Source organism: Geotrypetes seraphini, chromosome 15 (genome assembly GCF_902459505.1).
Source record: "Geotrypetes seraphini chromosome 15, aGeoSer1.1, whole genome shotgun sequence".
In the NCBI taxonomy this organism is placed as follows: domain Eukaryota; kingdom Metazoa; phylum Chordata; class Amphibia; order Gymnophiona; family Dermophiidae; genus Geotrypetes; species Geotrypetes seraphini.
The window spans coordinates 70,426,631-70,449,851 of record NC_047098.1 but is presented as its reverse complement, the minus strand read 5'-3'; the positions used below and the strand labels follow the sequence as shown (position 1 = coordinate 70,449,851).

The following is a 23,221-nucleotide window of genomic DNA, read 5'->3' as shown; positions in this document are numbered from 1 at the left end:
AATAAAAGTTAAAAATAAAAATATAGGGGGTGACAAAACATGTAGACTTACTAGTACCAAAAGGAATAAGTGGGAAAGGTGAGAGATTAAATACAATGAGAAAATAAAATCTTAAAAGGGAGGGAAGAGAGGGAAGGGCTTAACACACTAGGGTAGGGTAAGGGTTGCTTCAAAAGAAGCGTTTCAATTCAGTAATGCCAGCTGCATAGAAGCTGTTTGTGCTCTTATTGAATGAAAAAAGTCAGAATATGTTGGTGTCTTTAAAGAGGAATGTTTTTAGTTTAGATTTGAACTTTTCGAGAGATATTTCTAATCTAAGGTCCAACAGAAGGGCGTTCCATAGAGTGGGAGCAGTGACCGAGAAGATAGTTTTGCAGGTTGTGTCAAAAAATAATTCACGTATGGCTGAAATGATCATCTCATCTGGAATAGGACTCTAGACAGTGAATGTGTGAACCAAGGACCAAATAGCGGCTTTACAAATATCATCAATGGGAGTGGATCATAAGAAAGCTACTGATGCAGCCATAGCTCGGACCTTGTGTGTTGCAATGTGTCCCTGAAGCTGCATGCAGCCCAGTCTGAGCATAGCAGAAGGAAATACAGGCTGTTAACCATGTGGAAATAGTTCTCTTGGTTATAGGCAGGCCCAATATGTTAGGGTCAAAAGAGATGAACAGTTGAGGTGAAGTCCTGTGTGGCTTAGTCCTTTGTATGTAGCAAGCCAAGGCATGCTTACAGTCCAAAGTGTAGAGCTGTTTCTTCAGGATGAGAATGAGGCTTTGGGGAAAAAAAATCCTGGAAGCACAAAGGATTGATTCAAGTGAAAATCTGTGACTAAGAACATAAGCAGTGCCTCTGCTGGGTCAGACCAGAGGCCCGTAATGCCTAGCAGTCCACTCACGCGGCGGCCCATTAGGTCCAGGACCTGTATAATAATCCTCTATCTATACCCTTCTATCCCCTTTTCCTTCAGGAAATTATCTAATCCCTTCTTGAACACCAATACCGTACTTTGTCCTATCACACCCTCTGGGAGCACATTCCAGGTGTCCACCACCCTTTGGGTGAAGAAGAACTTCCTAGCATTGGTTCTGAATCTGTCACCTCTTAATTTTTACGAATGCCCTCTCGTTCCTGTAGTTTTTGAAAGTTCGAAGAATCTGTCCCTCTCTACTTTCTCTATGCCCTTCATGATTTTGTAAGTCTCAATCATGTCCCCTCTAAATCTCCGCTTTTCCAGGGAAAAGAGTCCCAGTTTCTCCAATCTTTCAGCATATGAAAGGTTTTCCATACCTTTTATTAATCGTGTCGCTCTTTTCTGAACTCTCTCGAGTATTGCCATATCCTTCTTAAAGTATGGCGACCAACACTGGACGCAGTACTCCAGATGCGGGCGCACCATCGCCCGATACAACGGCGGGATAACTTCTTTCATTCTGGCTGTAATACCATTCTTGATAATACCTAGCATTCTATTTGCCTTCTTAGAGGCCGCTGTGCACTGTGCCGACAGCTTCATTGTTTTGCCCACTATTATCCCCAAATCCTTTTCTAGGGTATTTTCACACATTACCAGCCCTCCCATCGTATAGCTGTACTTCGGGTTACTGTTTCCTACATGTAAGACTTTACATTTCTCCACATTAAACTTCATCTGCCATCTTGTCGCCCACTCTCCTAGTTTGTCCAGGTCCCTTTGTAAATCTTCACAGTTCTCTTTGGTCCTAACTCCACTAAATAGTTTGGTGTCGTCTGCGAATTTTATTACTTCGCACTTCATCTCTGTTTCTAGATCATTTATAAATACATTGAACAGCAGCGGTCTGAGTACCAACCCCTGCGGCACACCACTCGTGACCCTCCTCCAGTCAAAGTAGTGGCCCTTCACTCCTTTGCTTCCTACCCGCTAACCAATTTTTGATCTATCTATGTACGTCTCCTTCTACCCCATGGTTCTTCAGTTTCCGTAGCAGGCGTTCATGAGGTACTTTGTCAAAAGCTTTTTGGAAATCTAAGTATACGATGTCTATGGGGTCCCCTTTGTCCATCCGTTTGTTTATTCCTTCGAAGAAGTGCAATAAGTTCGTTAGGCACAATCTTCCCTTGCAGCAGCCATGTTGGCTTGTTTTCATCAGTTTATTCCTTTCTAGATGCTCATCGATGCTGTCTTTTAACAGCGCTTCCGCCATCTTCCCCGGAACCGAAGTCAAGCTTACCAGTCTGTAGTTCCCCAGGTCACCTCTAGATCCTTTTTTAAAGATGGGTGTAACATTAGCTATCTTCCAATCCTCTGGGATCAAGCTTGTTTTCAGGGATAGATTACAAACCTGCTGTAGTAGTTCCGCTATTTCCTCCTTTAGTTCTTTCAATATCCTAGGGTGGATTCCGTCTGGGCCCGAAGATTGTCAGTTTTTAATCTATCTATCTGCTTGTGTACATCTTCAAGGCTTAAATCCATGGATGTTAATTTTTCTGCTTGATCTCCTTTGAAGATTTTTTCAGGTTCTGGCACGTTGGATGTGACCTCTTTTGTAAATACTGATGAAAAGAACATGTTTAGTCTATTCGCCACTTCTTTTTCCTCCTTCACCACTCCTTTCCTGTCTCCGTCATCCGGCGGTCCCACCTCCTCCCTAGCCGGCTGCTTCCCTTTAACATATCTGAAGAATGGTTTGAAATCTCGTGCTTCCCTGGCTAGCCTCTTCTTCATATTCTCTTTTTGCTCTTCTAACCACGAGGTGACATTCTTTTTGATGCTTCCTGTGCTCTTTCCAGTTCTCCTCGGTTTTATCCTTTTTCCATTTCCTGAATGAATTCTTCTTATCTCCTACTTTTGGGAGGCATTTAGGATGGTCCCTTAGAACTACCTTGTCATGATGAAATACTGTGAACAGTGGGTCAGAAACTAATGCTTGAAGTTTGTTTTTTTATTTATTTATTTTTAATTCTTTAATTATATTTTACATAAGAATTGCCATCTCCGGATCAGACCTTTGGTCCATCAAGTCCAGTAATCCGCGCATGGCGTAATTTTTGTCAGAGAAATACAGCATAAACATTTGTTATATATTCAAAGAAAAAAACCCACAAAACAGTAGCATATTTGGTTATCCTTCCTTAGACAACCACCGAAGGGGAGTTAAACTGAAATTTATAAGAGGCGAATTTAAATAAGAACAAAGATAATTATAAGGAAAGGCTATAACGCAACTTAACTTGCCATTCTAATTACACTGGATCAAAACTTCAAGCCATCTTTTTCAGCTCCAGGATGGATTTTAGCTGGTCAGGAAGAAAAAATACATATTTAACTTGTGCATACTTTACAACACACTTGTAGGGGTATGTCAACAGGAAAGAGGCTCCCAAAGCAATTGTTTCCTGCCTTAAAGATAAGAACTGTTTCCATCTTTCCTGTGTGGTCTTTAAAACATCCAAATATGTCCATAATGTTTTGCCATAAAACAGATTTTGAAAACCTAAAATATTGCTTCATAAATGAGTCCAAATCTTGTTGAAAAATGAAGGAAATCAGTAATGTAGCTCTCTCCACCACCTCAGAAATAAATTCTTCCAAGAAAACAGATATATTTTCCATATCAATTTGCGAAGCCTGTTTATTTTCCCCCTCTCCTTCCTTGAGCTTCTGGGAAATTTTTGTGGAAGATAATAAATTTTGTTCAATGAGAATATACGCTCAGAGGAATATTTCAAAATTTTCACCACATTTTTTTTGAACATTTGATATGAGGAAATCCCAGGAGTTTTCGGGAAGTTTAGAATTCTTACATTTAACCGGCGATTAAAGTTCTCTCTATTTTCTATTTTTCAGTGTAACAAAGCTTGTAAAGATTGGACTTCATTTTGTAATTTAGTTATGGAGTTTTTTGTTTCAATGTTCGTCTGTTCAAAAACCTTTGTAAAGTTATCCAACTTCATCCCCAAAACCTTTATCCCTTCTGAGGTCTTCCTGGATGTTATGTTGACTCTGTGGAGCATTTTCAGGAAGGCTCCTACAATGTCCTCTCTGTCAGGAAACAAGTTCCCAGAGCTGGCCAACACCGGCAGGGGCTCCTCTGCCATGGATCCAACCTCTGCGGAAGCATTGGGTGCATCTCCAGCCACCCTGCTCCATCCTTAGCTGGACAGGAAGGCGGGACATCTGGTGCGGGCAAGAGTGAGATCTCATGCCCCAGCAGGATTGAACACCTCTGACTCTCTCCCGCTGCAGGGCTTAACTCGCCCGTTCTCAAGGCAAGTGTTGCTAGGCACTGCTCAATCGTGCATTGGTTTAAGGGAGCCGAAGGCGTTGAGGAGGAAGGCAACCTTAATATGGGGCATGTTTTAGTTAGTAGAAAAAGCTCCACCAATGAGAGTGTTAATGTGCCCAGATTAGTGCTGCCATCTTGGCCACTCCTGTTTTATTTTATTTATAGCCTAACAAATATAAACATACATAATAATAAAAACATACATAATAATAAAAAATACATATAAAACAATCACACACATAAGCGACCAGCACTTACACTTAAACAACATTCTTAATGCCCATACTTCATATGACAAAATAAATGCCTTTTCAATAGCTTCTTAAAGTTTCAAGTTTTATTGAGTTTAATATACCGACCATCAACATGTATCTGGCCGGTTTACAATGCTAAAAAAAATAAAAAAAAAAAAAAGATAAAAAGTAAAATAATAATTATATATATATGGGGAGGAGTGAACATTAAAAGACAAAAGACAAGGACTTACATGAATTTGAGGGCATTAGGGTGAAGGAAAGGTCAATAAATACATTATTAAAATGAAAGTTAAAAGAAGGGAAGAGAGGGGAAGGATATGACATCAGGGATAGGGTCGCTTCGTAAAAGCGGTTGAGATGATTTTACTGGATTATGCTGCTTTCTAATGTACAAAGGTAGGAAATTCCATTCCTGTGGCCTCTACAAGAGAACATCGTCACACGTGAGGAGTTCAATCTCAGGTCTCTTATAGACGGCACAGCCAAATCGCCATGATGAACAGAACGCAGTTTTGACAAGGGGACTTAAGCATGAATAGTACCCACCAAACTTGCAGGAGCTAACCCATTCAAACACAAATATACCATAACAAGCAACCTGAAATGTATACAACCTTCTAATTTCAGCCAATATAGTTTCATATAGTGTTTAGTAACATGTGCAGTCTTTTAAAAACAAAAAAGGGTTCTAACCAAGTGAATTCTGTGCAACCTGTAATGCACCCAACAGTGTTCTTGGCAAACCTAAGAGCACAAGATTACAACAGTCCAAACAAGACAGGACCATAGACTGCAAAATGACCCTGAACATACAAGGAGACAAGTATGGCCGAATTCTATTGAAAAGGTGCAATCTGAAGAAAATCTTCTTTATCAAATCCTGGACATGATTTTTTAAAAGTCAAATTCGAATCCACTCACTTGTAGAGTGGCAGTGACAGATATCAAGAAGACTATTCTCCAAGTGAGAAACTTAAGATGAGCAGATGCCAGTGTTTCAAATGGCGGCTTCATCAGATTGGCTAGGACTACATTAAGATCCCAGACAACTGGAGGTGGCTTGAGCGGAGGTTTGGAGTTGAAAAGGACTTTCATATATTGGGAAACAAGCGGATGGGTGGCCAGAGGTTTATTGTTGACAGGAGCACGGAAAGCACTAATAGAACTGAGGTGAACTCTGATTGAAGTAGTCTTACGTCCAGAATTGGACAAATAAAGAAGATAGTCCAAAACTGAGAAGAGAAAAAAGCATCCTGGTCATGAAGATTACACCATAAATTGAAGCATGTCCACTTATGCAACATTGGTGAGCAGAAGGTTTTCTGGAAGCAGCTATAATTGCTTGTACTGAGTCAGAAAGATTAAAATCTGCTGAAGTCAGATCGAGAGGTACCAAGCAGTTAGGTGCACAGATTGCAATTTGGGATGTAAAAGATATCCTTGACTGAGAGAGCATTGATGGAAAGATCTATAAAGGAATTGGATCCTTGGAACTCAGCTGAAGTAGAAGGGAAAACCAAATGTTGTCTGGGCCACTGAGGAGCTATCAGGATCATGGTGGCTGCTTTATGCTTGAGCTTGATTAAGATCTTGAGAATGAGAAGGATTGAAGGAAATACTTAGAGGAACTTGTTCATCCAGTCCAGAAGAAATGCACTCAATATAAAAAAAACTAATGTGATGCTTTTCCCCTGGAAAGACAATTCTTCCCTTATTGCTCCCATTTCTATAAAAAATGTTCCCCTACAAATAGTTAGTAATACCAAAATTTTAGGGGTGATCTTTGATCACAAACTGAATTTTCATGATCACATTAGTAACATTATTAAAACAACCTTTTACAGACTAAGACAAATTCGATCAATCTCAAAATTTTTATGTTCTAAATCACTTAATGTTTTAATTCACTCTTTGGTGATCTCCAGGATTGACTATTGTAATGCTCTTTTTAAAGGAATCTCTTTAAGTGAAATAAAACGCTTACAGATCATTCAAAACGCTTCCATTAAACTTATAACCAAAACTAAGAAATTTGATCACGTAACACCTCTTTTAAAAGATGCGCACTGGCTTCCAGTCTCCCATCGGATAACATACAAGCTATGCCTACTCACCTTCAAAACCCTTCTTAATAAAACCCCAGCATTTATTTATAAATTATTGATTCCATATTCTCCAATCAGAACCCTGAGATCCAATGAACAGAATTTACTAACTATTCCATCCCTTAAGGTCATCAATACAAGACGACAATTCATTTTTTCCGTTACTGCACCTCAGCTATGGAACGCCCTTCCAATTTATTTAAGGGAAGAGCAGAATCTTGAGAAATTCAAAAGTAACTTAAAAACATTTCTCTTTAAAGACGCTTTTGATAATTAACGAAACTCACCGCAGCTCAGATTATTTTATTGTACTATATTATACTGTTTTTTTTTGTTACTCATTTTGTATCTTTCCTTTTTTGTTTTACTTTTCTATAATGATTTTGTATTTCATCTCCCCCCCTTCCTTGTGTTTATAAGTTTGTAATGGTAATTTTTTTTAATTTTGTATGTTAATATTTATTGTTCTGTCATGTATTGTTTCCCAGAAATTGTAATTTTAATTTGTTCATCGCTTTGAAATACGATTAAGCGATTAATCAAAACAATTATTAAACTTGAAACTTGATAAGGAGAGTATTGTCTGGAGCAGAATTGAGGCAATTTGTTGTTGCGGGGAGATGCAAACAGGTATATCTGAGGAGACCCCCTTAGTGAGAAGACGTGGTGCAAGACTTTGCAGTTGAGAGTCCACTTGTGTGGCTGAAGAAATCTGCTGAGCTTCTTGACTAGAGCATTTTGTTTCCCATATACACATTTCCAAATGTGCTCAGCTTCTTGATACAGAGGAAGAGAGCCCATTCCTACCAGCTTGTTGATGTAGTACATCACTACTGGATTATATGTTTGAACATGGAGGACTTAGTTGGAAAAACACTGCTGAAAGGTTTTTAGAGCATTTTGAATTGCCTGCAGTTCTAACAGGTTGAAGTGGAATGTCCAGGTGGGTTCCCCAAGCATACATGGATGAGCACTCTCTCATGTGGGGGTGAGATTTTTTTTTTAAAATAATTTATCCTACAATTATTAATTTATCCTACAATTATCTTATTAAATTATCCCACAATTAATAATTTATCCTAACAATATCCTACAATTCTATGTGGATTACAAATTATTCAGGTACTCAAGCATTATTCCCTAACTGTCCCAGCGGGCTCCCACTCTATCTAATGTATCTGGGGCAATGGGGATTAAGTGACTTGCCCAGGGTCACAAGGAGTGGTGCAGGATTTGAACCCACAACCTCAGGGTGCCAAGGCTGTAGTTCTAACCACTGCACCACTGAAGATATTGGCAAAGAGGTGAGGTGAATGAGATCCGTTGGGATAAGGGATCAAGGGTTTGTGACCATTGAAATGCTAGGGTCCACTAATCTGATCTGAGATGAAGTCGTGCAAAGGGAGTAACATGAATTGTGGATGCCATGTGACCTATGAGTCACATATGTCTTGCTGAGATGGTTTGTAGAGTGGAGACATGATTGCAACGATGAAGTAAGGTGTAGAAGAGTGGTGTCAAGGAGGGCTCCTATGAATTGCAGCACTTGAGAGGGTTGAAGTTGTGACTTGGTGAAGTTGACTTTGAACCCTAGAAGCTGGAGAAAAGTTATCGGCATCTATGTTGTCAAGTGCACTGCTTGAGGAGATGGAGCTTTTATCAGCCAATCGTCCAGATATGGAAATACTTGAAACCCGTTGGTAAGTAGGGTTGTTGCTACTAACCACTAGGTACCTGTACTGGGTTGATGAGCTATCCGAAAACACAGAAACATTCTGTGATCAGGATGTATAGGCCTCTTTGAGAGCACAGCCAATCATTTTGTTCTATAAGTGGATAAGGGTCCCTAGAGATAGCATGAAAAACTTTTCTTTGACTAGATATTTGTTTAAAGCTCAGAGGTTGAGAATTGGAAGAAGACTTCCCGTTTTCTTTGGAATTAAGAAATACCTGGAGCAGAACCCTTGATTTTTCTGAGAAGGGGGAACTACATCTATGGCATTTAGGTGAAGTAGAGTTTTGATTTCCTGAAAAAGAAGGGATATCTGTTGTAATGTGAAAGAGGACTCTCTTGGAGGGTGGTCTGGAGGAATGGTGATAATTTGGAGAGATAAACTTCTTGATGACCTTGTGGAGCTAGGTGTCTATAGTGATTAAAGTCCAGTGCTTATGATACAAGAGAAGTTGACCTCCAGTGGGTTGGGGAAGAGGCTGAGAAGGAGGAATTTTGGCTATGCTCTCTAAAACCATGTCAAAAAGACTAGACTGGTTTCTGAGGAACTGAAGACTGGGACTTCTGAGATCTCTGTTGTTTCTGCTTCTTCTGTGGCGGAGACTTAGAAGAGGATGTTGCTGGATATCATCTCTTATAGGAATAAAAAGATATTTAAGGAGGCTTAGATGGTTGAGCCTTAGTCTTAGATCCTGTTAAAGTATTCCAACTCTGCTCATGCTGAGTAAGTCCTTGAGTAGTATCCTGGAGGAGGTTGACTTCTCTTGTATTATTAGCACTGGACAAACTTTCAAAAAATAAAAGAACAAGAGGGCATTCGGAAAATTTGAAAGGGGACAGATTCAAAACAAATGCTAGGAAGTTCTTCTTTACCCAACGTGTGGTGGACACCTGGAATGCACTTCAAGAGGACGTAATAGGCAGAGTACGGTACTGGGGTTTAAGAAAGGATTGGACAGTTTTCTCCTGGAAAAGGGGATAGAAGGGTATAAATAGAGGATTACTGCACAGGTCCTGGACCTGTTGGGCCGCCGCGTGAGCGGACTGCTGGGCACAATGGACCTCGGGTCTGACCCAGCGGAGGCATTGCTTATGTTCTTATGACTCTAAAACGTAAAGCTATCTATTTAAAATGTAAAGCTAGCTATCCTCTTCATAACCTCTAATTTCTTATTATGTCCTTCCCTCATTTATTGAATTACCTGTAAACCGTGTCGAGCTCTATCTTTATGGAGATTATGCGGTATACAAACTTAAGGTTTAGTTTAGTTTAGTTTAGTTTGGCTTGGAGAGAGACACTTGGGTGGATAATGCCTAATTGCGAAGGCCTTTATGTTTTAAACTTTAATTTGTGTCCAGCTGAGCAGGTAATCTGTCCATGCAGGTATTCAGAGTAGAGAATGACACGGTGGTTGTTACCTGCGGTAACTCGCCTAAACGGTGCTCAAAAAAAAAAGATAACCACAAGATCGGGGACAAGGCCATTCACCGCCCCATGGAGCGGTGAATGGTTAGCACGCGCGGTGAACGAGCTTTTGATTCGGCAGCTCCCTCTCTCCCGCAGGCCATGCATCTCCCTCCCGCCGGCCATGCATCTCCCTCCCTTCCTCCTTTTCCCTTACCTTTTCTTGTTGAAACTGGCGATTTCTTAAGGCTATGAGCTGTATTACAGCCAGAGCCTTGAACCTGAAGTCATAATGCCACTGTACAGAACCATGGTGAGACCTCATCTGGAGTACTGTGTGCAATTCTGGAGGCCACATTACCGTAAAGATGTACTTCAAGCTGAGTCAGTCCAGCGAATGGCCACTAGGATGGTCTCCGGACTCAAGGGTCTCTCATACGAGGAAAGACTGGGCAAGTTGCAGCTCTACTCTCTAGAGGAGCGCAGGGAGAGAAGTGACATGATTGAGACATTTAAGTACGTCACAGGTCGTGTCGAGGTGGAAAACGACATATTCTTTCCTAAGGGACCTTCAGTCACAAGGGAGCACCCGCTCAAACTCAGAGGAGGGAGATTTGGTGGTGACACCAGGAAGTATTTCTTTACAGAAAGGGTGGTGGATCACTGGAACAAACTACCGGTGCAGGTGATCAAGGCCACTAGCGTACTCGACTTCAAGAATAAATGGGACATCCACGTGGGATCTCTACGTGGGTTGAGCAGCACTCTGACTTAATGGGGTGGGACAGTAGAGTGGGCAGACTTGATGGACTATAGCCCTTTTCTGCCGTCATCTTTCTATGTTTCTAAGTTGCGTCGCGTTGCCTGCTGGAAAAATCTCCTCTGACGCAACCTCCTGTTTCCGGTTGCATCGGAGGAGACTTCTCTAGCAGGCAACCCGACGCGACTTCAAGGCTTCGGATGTAATACAGCGCATAGCATTATACAAATTGCCAGTTTCGCCACAAGAGAAGGTAAGAGGGAGGGAGGGAGAGAAATGCATGGCTGGCTGGCGGGAGGGAGCTGCTGGACCGCGTGAAGTGTGCTGGGGGTGGGGGGATAGAGAGGAGAAGACGCTGAAGACAGGGACGGGGCGGTGAAGAGGACGGCAGGGACGGGGCGGTGAAGGGGATGGTGGTCTGGGAACGGGGCAGTGACGGGGACAGAATTTTTCCCCGTGTCATTCTCTAATTCAGAGCAAACAAGGATATATCTGGTTCTAGCAAGGATTCTTCTTACATCAGAATTACTTCATGGCCAAGACTTGTAACAGTACCTAATATCACCATCAGTGGGGTAAATAATTTAGTTTTATCATAAAAAAAATAAACATGATAAGAAAACAATAACTTACATCCATAAAATGCTCTTGAAACAATCTGTCTCTTCATGTTTTCACACAGCATTTTCAGTGGTGCTCTGCAAAACAATGGATTATATTTTATGATGAATCCCCTAAAGCTTTATTAAAAGAAGCTTAATTATACTTTTTGGTGGAACTCAGAATGTCATATTTATAAAATGGAAAGGGTGTTTGCCATGCAATAGGGGAATTATAATAAGTTTAAAAAGATTTGGGGGCCATTGATTATTTATTCTAATGATCAGACATCTTAAACACCTAGATATTAGATAAGAAATAGGGGGGGTGGGAGTGGAAAGATAATAATTGACAAATATGTTATTATTAATAAATGGGGGGTGGGGGGTTTCTTTTATAGATATATGTTTTAAAGAATATAAATAAGATTGTCAAGTGATTTGTTAAAAATTTTCTGTTTGATCGATTAGTATGCACTTGTTGATGGATTTGAAAATGAATAAAGAATTAAAAAAAAAAAAAAGAACACTGGTAAGAATAGTGGTTTAAACAAACATTAACAAAGAAGGCTGCAATTCCTTTTAACATCATGAGTTTCTTTTCTATAATTACTGTGGTGTTTTGAAAATAAGAATAGCCATACTGGGTCAGACCAATGGTCCATTAAGCCCAGTTTCCTGTTTCCAACAGTGGGCAATGCAGGTCACAAGTACCCAAATAATAGCAATATTCTATGCTACTGATCCCATGGCAAGCAGTGGCTTCTTCCACTCAATAGCAGATTATGGACTTTTCCTTCAGAAACTTGTCTAAACCTTTTTTTAAACCCAGCTATGCTAACCGCAAATAGTAGGCTAATGCTCTTTTGCAGTCCAGAGCATGAAGAGCCATTTCTCCAAGATGAGAATAAGGGTTGGGAAAAAATATTGGAAGAACAATGGATTGATTGAGATTAAACTCAGTGACAACTTTCGGTAAGAACTTTGGATGAGTGTGAAGCACCACCTTGTCATGATGGAGTATTGTAAATGGTGGATCTGCCACGAATGCTTGAAGTTCACTGACTGCGAGCTGAATTTAGAAAACATAAGAAGTGCCATCCCCGGAACAGACCCTAGGTCCATCAAGTCCGGCGATCCACACACGCGGAGGCCCCGCCAGGTGTACCCTGGCATAGTTTTAGTCTCCATATCACTCTGAGCTTCTCATAAAGAGAAGTGCATCTAATTTATCCTTAAATCCTAGAACGGTGGATTCCACAATTACCTCTTCAGGGAGAGCATTCCAGGTGTCCACCACTCGTTGCGTGAAGCAGAACTTCCTAATATTTGTTCTGAACTTGTCCATGAAGCTTCAGTCCATGTCCTCTTGTCCGTGTTACATTGGACATTGTAAATAATGTTTTTTCCTGCTCTATTTTGTCGATTCCTTTCAGTATTTTGAAAATCTCGATCATATCCCCTCGCAGTCTCTTCTTCTCAAGGGAGAACAATCCCAGTCTCTTAAGTCGTTCCTCGTATTCCAAGTTCTCCATGCCCTTTATTAGCTTTGTTGCTCGTCTCTGCACCCTCTCGAGCATTTTTATATCCTTCTTTAGGTATGGAGACCAATGTTGGACGCAGTATTCTAAGTGTGGTCTGACCATCGCCCTATAAAGAGAAATGAAGAAACCACTTTCCAAGTAAGGTATTTCAGATGAGCCGAAGACATTGGTTCAAATGGAGGCTTCATCAGACTAGCAAGCACCACATTAAGATCCCAAACTACTGGAGGTGGTTTGACATTGAAAAGACCTTTTATAAATCTGGAAACCACAGGATGAGCAGCAAGAGGTTTTCCATCCACTGATATATGAAAAGAAGCAATTGAACTGAGATGGACTCTAATGGAAGTGGACTTGAGGCCAGAGTGCCACAAATGCAGAAGGTAATCCAAAACTAAAGCAGAGAGGTGGATTTTGGTTCCTGATGATGAAGAATACACCGGGCAGAAAACCAAGTCCATTTTTGAGTATAACACTGCTGTGTGGCTGGTTTTTTGGAAGCATCTCTCTGACAGACTAAGAGAATTGTAGATCAGATGAAGTCAGCCCGAGAGGTACCAAGCTGTAAGGTGTAAAAAACTGCAGGTTGGTGTATAGAAGAGAACCGTGACTCTGCGTAGGAAGAGATGGAAATATTGACAGAGGTATTGGCTCCTTGATGCTGAGTTGAAGTAGAAGGGAGAACCATGGTTGTCTGGGCCACCAAGGAGCTATCAGAATCATGGTGGCTGTTTGAGCTTTACAAGTGTTTTGAGAACAAAAGGAAAGGGTGGAAATGCATAAAGGAACTTGTGCGTCCAATCCAGAAGAAAGCATCTGCTTCTAGACTATGAGGTGAATAGAGTTTGGAGCAAAAGCAGGGTAGCTTGTGGTTGTGGGGGAGACACAAACAGGTCTACTTGAGGCATTCCCCTTTGAAAGAAGAAGGGATGGAGAGTTGCTGAGTTCAGTCTCCATTCGTGAGGTTGAAGAATGCGGCTTAGTTTGTCCGATAAAGCATTCTGTTCTCCCTGAAAGTAAACAGCTTTCAGAAAGTTGTTGTGATGAATTGCCCAATTCCAAATCTTTTAAGTTTCTTGACAAAGAAGGAGAGACCCTGTTCCTCCTTGCTTGTTTACATAGTACATTGCTACTTGATTGTCCTTATGGACAAGGAGAACTTGATCTTGTATAAGATGCTGAAAAGCCTTGAGGGCATTGAAAATCACTCTGAGTTCCAACAGATTTATATGATGGCAATGATCTCTGGTGGAACAAAGGCCTTGAGTGCGTAGGACATCAAGATGAGCTTCCCAAGCATAGGTTCACAAATCCGTTGTGAGAACCTTCTGATGAGGGGGCATGTGGAACAGCAATCCTCCGGAAAGAGTGTCCACCACTAAAGAGATTGCTGTAGAGAAGATGTAACTGTAATGTGCTGGGAGAGTAGGTTGAGAGCCTACGACCACTGAGAAGCCAGAAATCACTGAGGGATCCGGAGCATAGATTCTGTGCTTCTATGATGGTGTTTTTCAGTAGAGACCATGCTTGTTCAACTGTTTGGATGTCTGCTATGCCCTTCTTTAGCCGTTTTCTAACCAAAGTTCTCATGCTGTCGTAATTTCCTTTTTTGTAGTTGAAGGACGTGGTTTTAGTCTTGATTGGTTTCTCTTTTCCGATGCCAATGGTAAAATTGATCATATTGTGATCACTTGTCCCTAGAGGGGCCGTAACTTCTACATCTGCTGCCCCTCCAGCAATGCCATTTATGACCAAGTCCAGGATTTCATTTCCTCTTGTCGGATCTCTTACCATTTGTTCAAGGAAGCAATCACCTAACATTTCAAGGAATTTTAACTCCCTGCCGCAGTTTGACGTTGCCAATTTCCAGTTGATCCCCGGAAAGTTGAAGTCCCCCATGATCGTTGTATTTCCCGATTTACTTCTCTGAGTAATTTCCTCCATCATTTCAATGTCTTTTTCCTCGGTCTGTCCCGGGGGTCGATAATAAAGACCAATTCGTGTGTCTGCTTCCTTTCGTCCAGGAATCTTTATCCAGAGTGACTCTAGTTTACCATTTACTTCTGTATCTCCTTCACTAACCGACTCTATGTCTTCTTGGACATACAGGGCAATACCCCCCCCTTTTTGTCCAAACCTATCTCTTCTATATAGTCTATATCCTTTCAATGCCGTGTCCCATTCATTCTCTTCATTCCACCATGTTTCTGTTATTCCTATGATATCGAGTTGTTCTCTTCTTGCTAATTCTTCCAGCTCGCCCATTTTGCTTCCTAAGCTTCTGGCATTCGTGTACATACATTTAAAATGCACTAATTTACTGGATTTACAGGCTCTCACATCCTTTTTTGTATCCATTTGATCTTCTTCTTCGGCTCTTGAAGTATCTTCTGGTTCTTGCCCTATATCAGTGTGATTGCTTGGAGTTACCTCAACAGGATATCCTGGTGTCCGTGCCATCGACCGGTTGTCAACTGTCGGCTCTCCCCGGAACTTTAGTTTAAAGCCTTCTCAATGGACTTCTTTATATTCTCAGCCAGGACCCTCGCTCCCTGCTTTGCGAGGTGTAGTCCGTCCTTTCTATAGAACCTGCTTTTTCCCCAGAAAGTTGTCCAATTTCGCACGAAGTCGAAACCCTCTTCCTCGCACCAACGCCTCATCCAAGCGTTCACCGCTCTCAGTTCATCCTGTCTCCTTTCATCCGCTCTCGGTACCGGAAGAATTTCCGAGAAAGCCACCTTCACCTCCCTGACCTTCAACTTCCTTCCCAGTGAGCGAAGCTGGTCTTTCATATCTTCCCTGTCATACTTCCATCCGCATACATCGTTGGTTCCTACGTGGATAAGCACAGCCGTATCCTTTCCTCCTGCTCCATCTAAAATCCTGGTGATCCTGCTGGCCACATCCTTCACTCTTGCTCCAGGCAGGCAGGTAACCATTCTATCTTCTCTTCCTCCTGCAATGTGGCTGTCCACATTTCTTATTATAGAATCTCCAACTATAATCCCAATCTTCTTTAGTTGGAGGTTCCTCGGGGGTCTTAAGTCCGTATCCTCGGCGTAAGTCTCATTCTCCAAGACCAAATTTGTGGCCATTGAGATGCTGAAATATCATGCTTAATCTCAATGCTCCAAATATCCCTAAGAGTATTTTTAGGCTTTTTTTTTAACCAATTCACTAATAGTTTTATACCAGTGTGCGGCCTGATGTCCCAGAAAGTCCGTCTGAAAACATAAAAATTCTATGCTAGGTTGAATATTCAAATTTTTCCATTCAGGGAACCCTGCCTGAATGGCCTGCTTCAATTGCAACCATCGAAAATATTGTGATTTGTGAAGCCCAAATTTATGTTGCAATTGTGTAAAATCCAGCAGCTTACCATTAGTAATTACATCACTTAAAGTTCTGATGCCTGCAATTATCCAATGTTTCCAGACGATCTAGAAACCGCCAATTTGAATCTTAGAGTTTAGCCATATGGATTGATTTGTTGAGTTATTAATAGTAATTGCTGTTAAATTACTGACAAATCGTAATGTTTTCCAAGTATCCATTAGAATTCTATTTTCTTTGTATAATCTGGGCATCTTGATACTGAGCACATGAGAAAGATGTAAAGGAAACATGAGTCGCCATTCCAAATATAACCAATCAGGAGTATATTCAATGAGATCCGGGAGGACCCAATACATACCTTGACGTAAAATATAGGCTTGATGGTACCTATAAAAGTTTGGAAAATTTACCCCACCCTCCCTAATTGGTCTTTGCAAAGATGCTATAGCAATTCTAGGAGTTTTACCAAGCCAAATAAATTTTATAATAATCGAGTTCAACTTTTTATAAAAAGACCCATGAAAAAATACTGGTATCATACCCATTTTATAGCAAACTACAGGTAAAATCATCATTTTAACCGTTTGGACTCTCCCCCACCAAGATAAATGTAATGGATTCCAATGCTCACATAATTCCGTAACCTTTTTTAACAGCCTTTTTTCATTTTCTTTTACAGTCTCATCTACTGTATTTTTAATCCATATTCCTAAATATTTTAAAACATCTTCCTTCCAAACAAAAGAAAAGGACTCAAACATACTTTTTAAACAATGCACATTGAGTGGAAGAAGTTCAGACTTATTCCAATTTATTTTATATCCTGAAAATTTACCGAATGTGTCTATCAAATCTAACAAACAAGGAATGGAGGAAACAGGATTTCTCAAATATAATAAAATATTGTCTGCATAAGCAGAAAACTTATATTCCCAATCATTACGAGGAATACCCTGTATCCCCTTTGCTTGATTAATAGCTAACAATAGGGGTTCTAATACTATATCAAAAAGCAAAGGAGATAGTGGACAACCCTGTCTAACTCCCCTATGTAAATGAAAAAGATCTGACATTTTATTATTGATATATAATCTTGCCATAGGGGAGCTATACAAAGTCTGAACCATTTGAATAAATCCTGAACCTATACCAAACCATTCCAAAGCTTGATACATGAAATCCCATTCCACTCTGTCAAATGCTTTTTCTGCATCTAAAGATATGGCAAAAGCCGGTTCATTCATATTTTTAGTTAAATTTAAAGTGTGGAATGTCAATCTTGTGTTACTGGAAGAATGTCTATTCGCAATGAATCCAGTTTGATGTACATCAATTATATAAGGGAGAGCCTTAGCCAATCTCATAGCCAAAGTTTTAGCCAGTAACTTTCCATCTACATTAATTAAAGATATCGGCCTATAGTTTGATACCGAAGTAGGATCTCTATTTGGCTTAGGTAAAACAATAGTTAAAGACTCTGCCATAGTACCTGTAATACAACCTTTATTTAGTTGAAATTGATATAAGCACATAAGCACATAAGCAATGCCTCTGCCGGGTCAGACCTGAGGTCCATCGTGCCCAGCAGTCCGCTCACGCGGCGGCCCAACAGGTCCAGAACCTGCGTAATAATCCTCTATCTATACCCCTCTATCCCCTTTTCCAACAGGAAATTGTCCAATCCTTTCTTAAACTCCAGTACCGTACTCTGCCCTATTACATCCTCTGGAAGCGCATTCCAGGTGTCTACCACCCGCTGAGTAAAGAAAAACTTCCTAGCATTTGTTTTGAATCTATCCCCTTCTAATTTTTCCGAATGCCCTCTTGTTCTTTTATGTTTTGAAAGTTTGAAGAATCTGTCTCTCTCCACTTTCTCTATGCCCTTCATGATCTTGTAGGTCTCTATCATGTCTCCTCTGAGTCTCCGCTTTTCCAGGGAGAAGAGCTCCAGCTTCTCCAATCTTTCAGTGTATGAAAGGTTTTCCATGCCCTTAATCATTCGTGTCGCTCTCCTCTGGACCCTCTCAAGTATTGCCATATCCTTCTTAAGATGCGGTGACCAATACTGAACACAGTACTCCAGGTGCGGGCGCACCATTGCCCGATACAACAGCAGGATGACTTCTTTCGTTCTGGTCGTAATACCATTTTTAATAATACCCAACATTCTGTTCGCCTTCTTCGCGGCTGCTGCGCATTGCGCCGTTGACTTCATTGTTGTATCCACCAGTACACCCAAATCTCTTTCAAGGTTACTTCCCTCTAATACTAATCCCCCCATTTGGTAGCTGAACATCGGGTTCTTTCTCCCTATATGCATGACCTTGCATTTCCCTACATTGAATTTCATCTGCCATTTATTTGCCCACTCCTCCAGTTTGCTTAGGTCTCTTTGTAGGGCCTCACACTCTTCCGTAGTTCTGACCCTTCTACAGAGTTTAGTGTCATCCGCAAATTTTATAACTTCACATTTCGTCCCCGTTTCCAGGTCATTAATAAATACATTGAACAGCAGCGGTCCAAGTACAGACCCCTGCGGAACTCCACTCGTGACTTTTCTCCAGCCCGAGTAGTGACCCTTCACTCCAACCCTCTGTCTCCTGCCTGCCAACCAGTGTTTGACCCATCTGTGTACGTCCCCTTCCACCCCGTGGTTCCACAGCTTCCTAAGTAACCGCTCATGGGGTACCTTGTCAAAGGCCTTTTGGAAGTCAAGGTAGATGATGTCTACAGGTTCCCCTTTGTCCAAATGGCTGTTTACCCCCTCGAAGAAGTGCAGTAAGTTTGTTTGGCACGATCTTCCCTTGCAGAAGCCATGTTGGCTCGCTTTCATCAGCCCATTTTTTTCGATGTGCTCACAGATGCTGTCCTTTATCAGTGCTTCTACCATCTTGCCTGGAACCGATGTCAAACTTACCGGCCTATAGTTTCCCGGGTCTCCTCTTGACCCCTTTTTAAAGATAGGTGTAACATTTGCTATCTTCCAGTCCTCCGGTATCTCTCCAGTTTTCAAGGATAGGTTGCAAACTCGTTGGAGTATTTCCGCTATCTCATTTCTTAGTTCTTTTAGTACCCTAGGGTGGATTCCGTCTGGGCCTGGTGATTTGTCGCTTTTCAATCTATCTATCTGTTGGAGGACATCCTCATGGCTCACCTCTATTGCCGACAGTTTTTCTTCTTGATCACCATGGAAGATCACGTTGGGTTCCGGTACATTGGATGTGTCCTCGCTTGTGAAGACTGACGAGAAGAATTTGTTTAACCTGTCAGCTACCTCTTTTTGCTCCTTTATCACTCCCTTTTTATCTCCATCATCCAACGGTCCTACTTCCTCCCTCGCCGGTTTCTTCCCCTTAACATATCTGAAGAATGATTTGAAGTTTTTTGCCTCCCTGGCCAGTCTCTCTTCGTATTCTCTTTTCGCTCTCCTAACCACTTGGTGACATTCTCTTTGGCCTTTCCTGTGTTCATCCCAGTTTTCCCCAGTCTGGTCCTTTTTTCATTTCCGGAATGATTATTTTTTGTCTCCTATCGCTTTCTTCACCTCATTGTTTATCCATGCGGGGTCTTTTGTTCGGTTTTTTTTGCACCCTTTTCTAAATATGGGGATGTACATATGTTGTGCTTCTTGCACTGTGCCCTTGAATAGAGACCAGGCTTGCTCTACAGTTTCTGTTTTCCTTGAGCTGTTTCTAAGTTTTTTTCTTACCATTGCTCTCATAGCATCATAGTTCCCTTTCTTGAAGTTGAGCGTTGTCACTGTGGTTCTTTTCCCTTTTGTTGTACTTACTCCTAATTTGTACTGGATCATGTTGTGATCACTGTTTCCTAGTGGCCCTACTACTTCCACTTCTTTTGCAGGTCCCCCTAATCCGTTGAGGATTAGGTCAAGAGTGGCATCTCCTCTTGTTGGTTCCTTGACAAGCTGATCCATAAAGCAGTCCCTCACAGCCTCTAAGAATTCTGTTTCCCTCGCACAGTTTGAGTTTCCAATACTCCAGTTTATCCCGGGGTAGTTGAAATCTCCCATTACTGTCACATTCCTGTTGTTGCCTTCCCGCCTCAATTCTGCCGCCAGATCTTTGTCGTTTGCTTCCGTTTGTCCAGGTGGACGATAGTATAGACCCAATCTTATGTCAAGGCCACCTTTTCCTGGTAATTTGACCCATATTGACTCCAGTCCTTCCGCCTTTGGTTCTATATCCACTCCGGACGAGGGAATGGTGTCTTTTATGTATAGTGCTATTCCTCCACCCTTCTTGTTGGTCCTGTCTCTTCTATAGAGTTTGTACCCTGGCAGCACTACGTCCCATTGGTTATCCTCGTTCCACCATGTTTCCGTGATTCCAATGATGTCTAGGTTTTCTTTTATGGCTATGGCTTCTAATTCTCCTATTTTGGACTTTAGGCTCCTTGCATTAGCGTACAAGCAATTTAAGTCCTGGTCTTTTCTTTTCTCTGCTGGTTTTACATGTGTTTTGCTCCCCATACCATCCCCTATTTGGGCTGTCGGTCCCTCATTTCTGTTCCCTTCTTCCTTATTTTTTGGTGTATCTTTTCTGTTCCTTTGTTCCTTATTTTTTGGTGTATCTTTTTCGTCTGCATCCTGATTTCCTGATCTCTCCTGTTCCTCTAATTTTATCTGATTGTCCTTTTTGTTGGTCAACAGCTTCTGTTGTTCGTCTCTTGCCTGTTCCCAGCATTTTTCCCTCTCAGTATCTTCTTTGGATACTCTTGTCCGAACCGTCGACGTCAGGTCAACTATCGGCTTTCCCCTTTTTCTCAGTTTAAAGCCTGCTCAATTCCTCTCTTGACGTTGTTTGCTAGCAGTCTCATTCCTGCCTTGCTCAGGTGTAGTCCGTCCCTCCTGAAGAGCTTGTTCTTCCCCCAAAAAGTTGTCCAGTTCCTTATAAAAAGGAATCCTTCTTCTTCGCACCATCTCCTCAACCATGCGTTTATTGCTTGTAGCTCGGACTGCCTCTTCACGTCTGCCCTCGGTACTGGCAAAATCTCTGAGAATGCTATCTTCTGTGTCCTCAGCTTCAGTTTCCTTCCCAGGATCTTGAACTGTTCAATTAGCGTAGTCCTGCTGTAATTTCTCCTGTTGACATCATTTGTTCCCACGTGGATTATCACTGCTGTCTCTTCTGTTTCTGCTCCGTCTAGGATCCTCTCAACTCTGTCGGTGATGTCCTTCGTTCTTGCTCCTGGGAGACAGGTCACTAGCCGATCCTCTCTCCCTCCTGCTACGTGACTGTCCACTTCTCTCATGATTGAGTCTCCCACGACGACTGCAGATTTCCCCTTCTTCAGCTTCCTCACAGGTCTCAAGTCTGTATCCTCGGTGTGGTTTAGCTCTTCTCTTTCGGGGCACCCGCCAGTCTTCGTCGTCTCTGCTTGCACGACTCTTCCATGCGATCCTTCATCCTCGGCGTCTGTTGGCCCCTGTCTTCCATCTGTTGGCCCATGTCCTCCATCTTGTGTAGCTGTAGCTTCCTCGCTCCAGTGCTGCTGATGATCCTGCTCTTTTGCCTGCCTGTAGGCCTCCTCGATGAATCTTTCGAGCTCCCTTACTTGCTCCTCGATGTGGCTTTCTCCTGCGGGGTCCTCAGTTGTCTTGAAAGGTGCTTCTGAGATGTGGAGTCCCTCCAGCTCTTGAACCCTGCACTGCAGTCTACCAACTTCCTTCTTCAGGCTTTCCAGTTCCTGACACCGACTGCATATGTATGCCTGCCTTCCCGAGGGAAGGTAGTCATACATATGACACTCTGTGCAGTACACTGGGAAGCTCCTCCGGGTTCCTGCTGCTTCCATTTCTCTTTCTTCGGAGTCCACTAGATGTCCTCTCCCTTGTCTTATGTTCTTATGTGTGCGGGCTCTGTGCTCTCTCCTGTGTTTGGCTCTTTCCTGTCTACTTCTTCTGCCGCTTTTTGTATTGGTGGGTCTGTTAGCCTCCCTTGGGCCTCTTTCTTGTCCCCGAAGCCTGCTTCTTTATCCTTTGCTGTCTTGTGTGTATATATATATAAATTTAATAAATGAGGGAGTAACAAATTTTGAAATGTTTTATAAAATTCTACTGTAAAACCATCCCCACCTGGAGCGGATCCAACTCTAAGAGACTTCAATGCAGTTTCTACTTCTTTTAATGATATAGGCTCATCTAATCTTCTTTTTATATGATCAGGAAGTTTTGGACCCACTAATAAATTTAAAAATTCCACACCACTTTGAAGTTTATCAGCATAAGACTCGGAAGAATATAAATCTTTATAAAAATTAAGAAATTGATTTAAAATATCATTAATCTGAGTATGCAAATTTCCACTACTATCTTTAATTGCTATTATTTTTACTCTTCTTTTTTTTTGCTTTAAGATAATTTGCAAGTAATCTTCCCGCCTTATTGGAACTTCCATAATACAAAGTTTGCTGGGAAAACAAATCTTTCCTCGCCAATCTTGAAGATATCTCATTATATTTCCCTTTTACTTTTAATAGTTCTTGTAAAGTATCTTTCTGCCAATTATTAATTAATTTAGATTCTAGAAATTTAATTTCATTTTCCAGATCAGTGAATTGTTTAACCAATAATTTCCTAGTATGTACCGAATAAGAAATAATATGACCTCTCATAGTAGTTTTAAAAGCATCCCACAATATTTCAGCGTTAATATCCACTGTATTATTAATTTGTAAAAATTCAGATATCTTTTCCTTAAATTCTTCAAGAAAAACTGAATCTGCAATCAATGTATTATCAAATCTCCAAACTGATCTATTTATTTCTTGTTTATCTAAACTACATTTAATCCATACCCCTCCATGATCTGACAAAATAATTGGATCAATGGAAGCTTGTAACACCTGTTTTACCATTTAATTTGAAACCATAACATAATCAATTCTTGAAAAAGATTTATGAACTTGTGAAAAAAAAGAAAATTTTAAGAAAGGTTTGGACAAATTCCTGGAGGAAAAGTTCATAGTCTGTTATTAAGACATAGGAGAAGCCTCTGCTTGTCCTAGATCGGTAGCATGGAATGTTGCTACTCCTTGGGTTTTGGCCAGGTACTAGTGACCTGGATTGGCCACCTTGAGAATGGGCTACTGGGCTTGCTGGACCATTGGTCTGACCCAGTAAGGCTATTCTTATGGTCTTATGGGTATGGGATCAGAAGCAGTTTTTTATAAAAAAAATTAAGTGATCCC

At 41.3% G+C, this 23,221-nt stretch overlaps 1 protein-coding gene across 3 annotated transcripts in view; it reads right to left on the bottom strand.

The window, feature by feature from the left end:
• Nucleotides 1-23,221, bottom strand: part of SGSM2 (small G protein signaling modulator 2) — a 278,910-nt gene that overhangs the window by 107,648 nt on the left and 148,041 nt on the right. For all 3 annotated transcript variants that reach the window (XM_033921351.1, XM_033921352.1, XM_033921353.1), the window contains one exon: nucleotides 11,167-11,231. In XM_033921351.1, the coding sequence (XP_033777242.1) occupies nucleotides 11,167-11,231 (65 nt within the window). The remainder of the gene's footprint in view (nucleotides 1-11,166; nucleotides 11,232-23,221) is intronic.